Source organism: Lacerta agilis, chromosome 12 (genome assembly GCF_009819535.1).
Source record: "Lacerta agilis isolate rLacAgi1 chromosome 12, rLacAgi1.pri, whole genome shotgun sequence".
NCBI classification, from domain to species: domain Eukaryota; kingdom Metazoa; phylum Chordata; class Lepidosauria; order Squamata; family Lacertidae; genus Lacerta; species Lacerta agilis.
Window position 1 is genome coordinate 6,876,861 of NC_046323.1, and position 8,875 is coordinate 6,885,735.

Sequence of the window (8,875 nt, forward strand, 5' to 3'; positions counted from 1 at the left end):
GTTTATATATATAGTATGCTGCTCAGATTTGTTTGTGATATGAAGTTAAGTTTTCTTTTTATCCCATTTAAGACATTTTATTGAATGCTGCTGTATTTTTATGTAAACTGCTTAAGAGATTATTACATGAAGCAGTATTCAAAATTGTATAAACAAACACATAAAGTGATCATATTGATAGATTAGGCCATTTCCTCATTCCAGGTGGAGACCAGGACTTCAGCAGGACCTAATGGAGCAGGGCTGCTGACCAAGTCAGCAGGGAATCATCAAAAGATGTCAGAAAATCATCTTAATTAGGCATCCCCAAACTCGGCCCTCCAGCTGTTTTGGGACTACAATTCCCATCATCCCTGATCACTGGTCCTGTTAGCTAAGGATCATGGGAGTTGTAGTCCCAAAACAGCTGGAGGGCCAAGTTTGGGGGTGCCTGATCTTAATCCATATGCCTCCTGAGATGGACCATATTATGCACAGCTGTAGAGTCAAAACTGATTAGGCCAACTGAGACATTTGTAGCTCATCCACAGATCATCCATTCCCAAACTCTGTACAGAAAACTAGATTCAAAGTGCGTCCTGCCACATGTGTTGGTCCTGACACTAATTCAGACAGGCCCATGGTTAACATGCCAACTATGCACTCCTGAACCAGTCCTTATTATTCTGGCACTGTTCACAAGGAGATGCGTACTTTCCTGTACATTCATTGCCTGTGACTGAAATAAGGGGCTATAATACATTTTTAAACATTTTTTATTTCCTTTCAATTCTGGCTGAAACACATCAGAGACCTCTAGTGGTTAAATTTGTTAATGCACATCAGGTAAAACTATAATTCATATTCTTATGTAGTCAGAAGCAGGCTTCTTGCTGTACAATTAATATTAACATGAAAGGATCATATTATGGCCAAAAAACAAGTACAGGAGACTCTCTACTTTAGAAGCTCACCTCACAACTTGTGGAGGACAGACAGAATGATGGCAGGGGTGCAGAGCTAATGCACTCATCCTCACATGTTAAAAATGTATCAGAACAACTGATTCACACACACATATTCTAGCAAATGTGGCTGCTCTTATATTTTTCAAAAAACATTTTTCTACCTCTAAGGAAATATGACCACAAGATAGGCAAACAGCATCATCCTTTGTACATAGTAAGGAGGCACTAGTCTCATAATTTACAGTGCAATTCTAACTAAGCCTATTCAGAAAGAAGTTCTGCTGAATTCAATGGGTCTTACTCCCAGATACGTGGGGTTAGGATTGCAGCATTAATCACTTTGTCATAAGATGTCCTTGATTCTGCCTCCTAAAACAGTCAAAATCAGGAAGAATCTGCATTTTGTCAAAATTACATATGAGTCCTATAGATAACATAAAGTAGACCAATAATAATATAGAATTTACCTTTTATGCCTCCAAATGGCCCGTAAGTCATGTTGCAGGCTGTTCTCTGAAGATTGTGTTCATACATACGCTTTAGCTGATATTGGTTCCCATGGTCAATGTTTCCCAGGCTTCCTATTCAATATAAAGAAGGTATCATATATGGAGGATTTTCCAATTCCTGTGTTAAGTATGTTGCCCAAGATATTGTGCTGTGATTATATTGCAATTGTAGACTATTGTTTTAATAATGATAATTACATTAGGATCAAGATTCCATTGAGTTATAGCTTACACCGTAAAAATAATAAATGTCATACTTGGAGCATGCCAGAATGCTATACTTATTATTTGATTTATTATCAAATGCATATCCTGCCCTTGCTCCCAAAGGAGCCCAGGGCAGCAAACACAAACAATATAACCATTAAAATATATAAAAACAAATTCAATACAGATGCAGACTGGGAAAGGTCTTTACTTAAAAGGCTTCTGGAACAAGGAAGAAGCCAAAAGACAGCCAAGACAGCACCTGTCTAATATTTAATAGGGTGGCATTTCAAAGAGTATATACATATCAAATGACCTAAGCAAAGTGAGATGTTAATTGTAATGCCAACATTTGAACATTAAGGAATCTCTTTTTGTTCTTCTACCCTCATTGCCACATGTCCTTTACACTCTGTCAAGACAGGAGAGCACATCTGTTTACCAGCCATTTGGCATACCCATGGTGAAAGTATAACCTCAACATATATTATCACTGTACAATATTAATGTCAATTCCTACTTAGTAGTATATTCATTATTTTGGAACTCATCCGTCTGGCGTGAATTTATATTTTAATAAAATTTTTATATATTGCGGCCTTCCACAAGACTAAGCTTTCTTGTTGGTGCTGCAGTTCTCGTGGTTAAGAGATATATTTGCTACTTATGGCACTGGCCTCTGCCAAATAAGGAAAGTAAACCTGGGAGCCTACAGAACTGCTAAAATACTGTCATTTACTAGTGGGATGATTGTTCATTTTCAAAGACTTGCATGCTATTCATTGTCAAAGTTACTGTTCTGTTTAAAAAAAAAGGGACCAAGCGAATACATTCTCAAGCTTTATTTCTCATTGCCAGGATTCCCTTATTATGTTCTCCAGTTATATTCTTTCTCAAGCCTTAAACCAAATTCCTTGGTGAACTTGGTTCACCCTATTTATGGCCCTTTTCTAGGTTTTATACCCTTCATTGCTTCAGACATGCCTCTGGAAAACTATGGTGTATAGGATGCTGATCACTGGGCTGCTGTCAGAGCAAACTGTATTTGAATTGCTGGTTCTAAATGTGTTTTGATGTATTTTAACTATTGCTTTTAACTAGTATTTTTTATTACTTTGTATTTTATGGTGATGTTTTTAAATGTTGGACGCCGCATTTTATTTAGTTACAGCTTCCACATTGCAGACAAACTGGTAACTGAACTTTCTGATCTTACAATTCCAGAGCTAAATTTCCAGCAGGCTCTTATACACGTGAACTATATTAGTGTGCTACACATTCTAAGGTGCCAACAAATGCAACAATGATCTACAGAAAGCTTTCCTTCTTTCAGGCACAGATAAAGTAAGTGAAATTTATTTAGAAGTAGTAGCATTTATTTGTCAAAAGTTACTTTTCAGTAAGAAAGAGACAAAGTACGATTCTAAAAGTGGGCAAGGACCAATCCCATACTATACACCTTTTTATAATTTCAAAATTGACTTGGTATTAGCAGATCAGAATATGCATTTTTTTACTTGTGTGGAGAATAGTGAAATAGCAAAAGTTGTCACCATAACCTTTTTACCTGAGACAGCATATACACACAATTTTTTAGGGTGTAATACAGCCAGATGTAACAGTTCTATACCACTGCAAAGAAGAAAAATAATAGAAAATATGAGTCAACTGTTAAGAAAAGTACATTACTCTGTGGCTAATAAACTAGCAACAATTCTAGTAAAGTTTGGTTAAGAACCAGTGCTATATAGCAGACATGAAAGAGTTTTCACACTCAGTATTTTCTGACATGTTTGTATTTGTATGCTTATGCCTGTCATATTATTAGCAACTTTTAAAATATATATTGTCTTCACAAGTACTGGAAATAAAATGCTCACTTATCCTTTTATAATATGCATGCAAAACAGTTGCCTTTCTACAAGAAGACAGAGGACACAAGGGACAGCTCTACAGTATTCAAAGCCAGTTGTAGACAGCAATGGCAAACATGGCAAACATGCAATATTCTTTTAAAAGATTGAAAAAAGAGACAGCTAGCTTGCAAACTGGTCTATATTAATTACATTGTGTTTCCTTGGGCACTTATTTATTATTGTCATCAATTATTTTAATATTTAAACTGCCCTCCAGATGAGGGCATCTGGAAATTTTAAGTGTCACGGTTTTTCTAACAGCTGCACTAGATCCTGGTGTTCCAGTTGAAGTAGCTTCTGTATCTTTGAACTACCACCACTGGGTTACCTGAGAACCATCTTGCGCCATAGAGGAGGATCTAGTTTTTTTTAAAAAAAATGTTTGTTTGTTTTTTGTAGTCTGTCTTTGGTAGCCTATTTGTAACAAAGCTATTTAACTGCTTTGTGAAGTTTGCCTCAAAAGTTGCATATACATACCATAATTAATTAAAAAGGTAAGTATTATATATGGTTCAGATATAATGACCTTGAGGATTGGGAAAATGCCACAGAAGGACAACTAAAAAAAAACCAAATGTGCCAAAATCCATATTTTGATTCTAGTATAATTGTTCCAATATAACCCCAAGGCACTTCATAAAATAAACCAGGTCAATCCTTAGAGAGTAAATTGACTCCAATGATAAACTCACTGAAAGTTTCCCAATTAATAAGATCATTAGCGGCAACACTGACTGTTTACTTACGAAACAAATTTTCCTACTTCCACTTGAAGTATTGGCTCAGGTAACTGCACTTCCAAAAGCAAATCTTCAGCTTGCACAGCATCTCCAGGTTTTATAGGATGGGGGTTGTAGATTCTAAGGAACCCTGTATAACTGCCCACAATTATTTTATCTGAAAAACAAACATATTCAAATACTAAATGAAGCTTACACAACTAAAAATGTGGTGGTTCATTATTTCTACACAAGATGGAGCTTTAAGGTTGCAATGCAATGCAATGCTTCCTTGGGAATAAGCTCTACTGAAGTCTGTGGAACTTCCATGTAATCATGGACAGCATCAAGTTGCATTTAGAGTTCCAGAATTAAATCTCAATTCTAAGCACATCTCCTCAAAATTAAACCTTTTTAACCTTAACAGAAAGTGTTTCCCACTAAATATGCTTGGGATTACAGCCTCTGTGTAGAGTTTCACAATAATTTTAATCGACTCAACTCAACTCATTTTATTTCAGCTTTAAGCCCATATACATAACAACCAAAAACAGAAACAGAACATCACAGAGTGGTTTACAATTACTAACAATAAAATAGCTTTAAAAATACTCAGCTGCGTAGAATATGATAAAAGTTAAATTAAAATTTCAAACTGTATATAGCAAACCATTGCGTTTCTTAAGTGTCAGGACTGAGGTCAGAAATTTTGCCATATGTAAAGTTACAACCGGGCCTGTATCTTGCAACAGAAGAGCAAGGTAAGTCTCTTCCAAATACCCCGGTAATTTTTGAATTAATGGAAGTAGTAAAGTCTTTCAGGCATCAGAATACAAGGGGCAGACAACCACTATATGGTGCAAGGATTCAATCAAGCGGTTATCACAGGCACATAAGACTGAAACTTGGCCCCCAGAAAATCTGTGAAAAAGAAAATTTGAAGGGAAGACATTAAACCGTGCTTTAATAAAAGCGAAACGGTTACTAGCAATAGAAAGAGTTAATAAATAGGCAGGTGTTTGAAGTGGGGGTACAATGCCCAGAGATAAAAGATAATTTTAATCCATTTACCTTGTCCACTGCTGCTATTGTCAACATTTGCAACACATAAGCATCCTTGATCAAATTCTTCTTTGTTGCCCACTACTGTAGACCACCAGTCACGGGCTTTAAATAAAGACATTCTCCTTCAGCCCTAGTGAGAGGGGGGGAAACAAGGTGATGTAAAATCCACCTAATTTCACACTCCAGAGGGGGTTCAAAAGCAATTTGAGATACACTATGGATGCAGGCAGTTGGGTGGGAATTAGAAGCCTGTGTCCATACACAGGGTGAAGGAATTATAAATCATGGCCACATACAGCAAATATACATACCAAAATCTAACAACATACAACACCAAATGTTAACAACTAGTCACTTTATTCTTATTTATTAAATGAGAAGCTTAATGACTGTATGATCAAAGCAAACAATGGGCACTGTGCTGCCCATGGAACAGTGGCCACTGCAGTTGGGTAGAATAAGCTATAAAGGTAAAGGGACCCCTGACCATTAGGTCCAGTCACGGACGACTCTAGGGTTGCAGCACTCATCTCGCTTTATTGGCCGAGGGAGCCGGCGTACAGCTTCTAGGTCATGTGGCCAGCAAGACTAAGCCGCTTCTGGCGAACCAGAGCAGCGCACGGAAACGCCATTTACCTTCCCACCGGAGCAGTACCTATTTTTCTACTTGCACTTTGGCATGCTTTCGAACTGCTAGGTTGGCAGGAGCAGGGACTGAGCAACAGGAGCTCACCCCGTCACAGGGATTCGAACCGCCAACCTTTTGATCGGCAAGCCCTAGGCTCTGTGGTTTAACCCACAGCGCCATCTGCGTCCCAGAATAAGCTATAATAATGTATATTTTTTTCTCAAACGAACTAGTAGAACAATCTACAGTATCTTGTACAATTGAAATTTCCTTCAAAATCACCTAGGGCAAACCAACAGAAAAAAGCCCGGCAAGAGCTGCTAATATTTCTATGTCATTCTTTAATCACAGTATCCATAGAGCCTGCCCCTCTTTCCCACTGTGGCCTTGCAAGGCTGTTCCTGAAGGTGGATGGCCACTCTGGAACAGGACTCAACATGATATAAAGGGCTGCATTTGGAAAGGCAAATCAGCAACATATTATCTAAAGGTGTGTGTTCTGCTCAAGCACAGAGCTATTTGGAGCTTAGCATATGTACACCGATGGTGCTATATAATAATCGCCATTCACTCTATTTCCAGTGTTCAGGCTGTGAGTGCCATTGCATATGTAGCCAAAATAGTACATAAATGAAGTCACACATCCATGAGAGGGAGGAATCTGTAAGACTGGGAAAACCCCAACGTTTGCAGAAATACGAAAGATCTTTACAAGAAAAGATGGGGCGGGGACAAACCCACAGACAATCCAATGAGGACTGAGTGGGCTCAGTAGCCATGGAATGCTAACTGACTGACAGTGAGTAGGAGTGGAGAGGAGCATCATGGAGAAGGGCATGGCTGATGGATTGGAACAGTGAACTGTAACATGCCACAGTGCAACATTTGTTACAGGTATCACTTGTAATACAGAAACAAATGGCAAAGCAAGATTATAGGGCACAATCTTATCAATGGCAATGATGAAACAGCAATGAAGCGATAAACAGGAAGGCATTTATTCCTCTACTTTAATCGCCTTGAATTGCCCTTATGACACAAGCTAAGGAACTGAATCTAGTCAGACACAAATAGGTTGCACTAATACCTGCCTGCAGTTAACTGGAACACAGTAAAGGAAAAGAGGCTAAAGATTCAGTAATCCTTGCCTTGGCTTAGCAACACTAGGTTACACACATTAATGCAAGTATTTACAGCAATGCATGCTAAAAAACACAATGTGCCAGCTTCTTCAATACTCTTATTGCGCATTGGAAAGACCTAAGGAGAGAAAAAATGTTGCATAAACATCTAAAGCACAATATACGTCCCTAGGCAAATACAATTAACATATCACTTATCTCAAAAGAATGCAAAGACCTTTTAGGAAATTGCTCAGTTTGCAGTTAATGTCCTGAACATTCTGAATGAAACAGCAATGTCCACCTTATACAGGTATAACCTAGTCCTAGACCCTGGTGTTGTAGAAATAGTACACACAGGTATATCTTCTTTCCTGTGCATAAGTTTTGTTGCTAGTAAACTTATTTATCCCTGCAGCCCAGGCATTTCTCCTGAGAATTTGCACCGAGTTCCATGGGACAGATCCACAGGAAAGTGTACACAGAACCACAACCTTAAGGTGGCAGCCCTATGCGCTGTTACTTGCGAGCTCACCTGGACACAATGAACGGGTTGCAACGCTGCAGCCTTTATGCACACTTCCACCTTGGGAAGTGAGATTGGCGGCATCTCTGAGAAAAAGTGCACAGGGCAACGTCTCCAACAGCAGATCTTTTACTTTGCACAGTACAAGACACGAGACCCTGCTCATTTTATTTACTGATTATTATTACTATCCATTGAGTTTGTATATCGCCCTTCATCTGAAGATCTCAGGGCTGGCTCACGGCATAAACATACAAGATAAAAACACAAAATACATTGTTGTTGTTGTTGTTCAGTCGTGTCCGACTCTTCGTGACCCCATGGACCAGAGCACGCCTATCCTTCACTGCCTCTCACAGTTTGGCCAAACTCATGTTAGTAGCTTCGAGAACAACAAAATACATAACAGAAACGAAAACACAACACTCCTCCGAACACATTTGCAAGGATGTAGGGCGTGAACTTACCTGACTTTTCCCAACATTGGGGAAACCCTTTTCTTCTCCTCACCTGCGCCCTCCTTCCGCAGATCCACAGCAGTGAGCCGGGTGCGCATTAAGGCGAGCGCCTCATCCCGAGACTCCCTCACGGGCCGCAAGAGCGCCGCTCGCTTGTCATACGGGCCGAGACAGGGCGCCGACGTCCTTGTCACAAGCACCCTCTCGCGGCGCTACCTTTGGGGCAGGAGGATGCTAACGGGACCCATGAGGGAGATAAGCAAAGACGCAAATAGAGAGGTGGGGGGGGAGCGGAAGGAGGGAGATACCCCAAGCAGAAGCTGTTATTACAAGGAAGGAATTGGGGGGGGGGTCTGTTCTGTTGGTATACGGAGCGCGCGGGGGAAGAACGCCTCAGGTACTCTCTAGCCAGCTCTGCCCGCCGCCATTTTTCATCCCGTTGTCATAGCGCCTCAGCAACCAACGCCGGCCCCGCCCCCTCCTGCCGTCCGAGAAAGGCGCTGAGGGGAGAGAGCAGAAACGGCACGGCAGCTGCGTTCTAGGGGACGCAAAGCATGCTGGGGGATGTAGTCTCTGGGAGCCTTCGCGCCTTCGACAGCAGGTTGGACTGTACTACAGTATTAGGAGGAGAAGAAGCGCCCAGCGCCCTTCCCCCGTCCCGCCTAGCGGCGTAAAAGGACCAACCTATCTCCTCAACCTCCTCTCCCAATTGCCGGCGTTTTGTCTCGCGGAGGAGAGAGAAAAGAGGGCCACCACCCCCGTCCCGTAAGTCGGAATGG

The 8,875-nt window shown here is 40.5% G+C and overlaps 1 protein-coding gene across 1 annotated transcript in view; it reads right to left on the reverse strand.

Moving 5' to 3' along the window:
* Nucleotides 1–8,384, reverse strand: part of BBS9 (Bardet-Biedl syndrome 9) — a 210,151-nt gene extending 201,767 nt beyond the window's left edge. The window contains exons 1-5 of the mRNA XM_033165417.1: nt 8,106–8,384; nt 5,370–5,493; nt 4,326–4,476; nt 3,231–3,295; nt 1,415–1,528 (exon numbers count right to left, since the gene is read on the reverse strand). Of these exons, the coding sequence (XP_033021308.1) occupies nt 1,415–1,528; nt 3,231–3,295; nt 4,326–4,476; nt 5,370–5,481 (442 nt within the window). The 5' untranslated portion in view covers nt 5,482–5,493; nt 8,106–8,384. The remainder of the gene's footprint in view (nt 1–1,414; nt 1,529–3,230; nt 3,296–4,325; nt 4,477–5,369; nt 5,494–8,105) is intronic.
* Between the last annotated feature and the right edge of the window lie 491 nt (nt 8,385–8,875).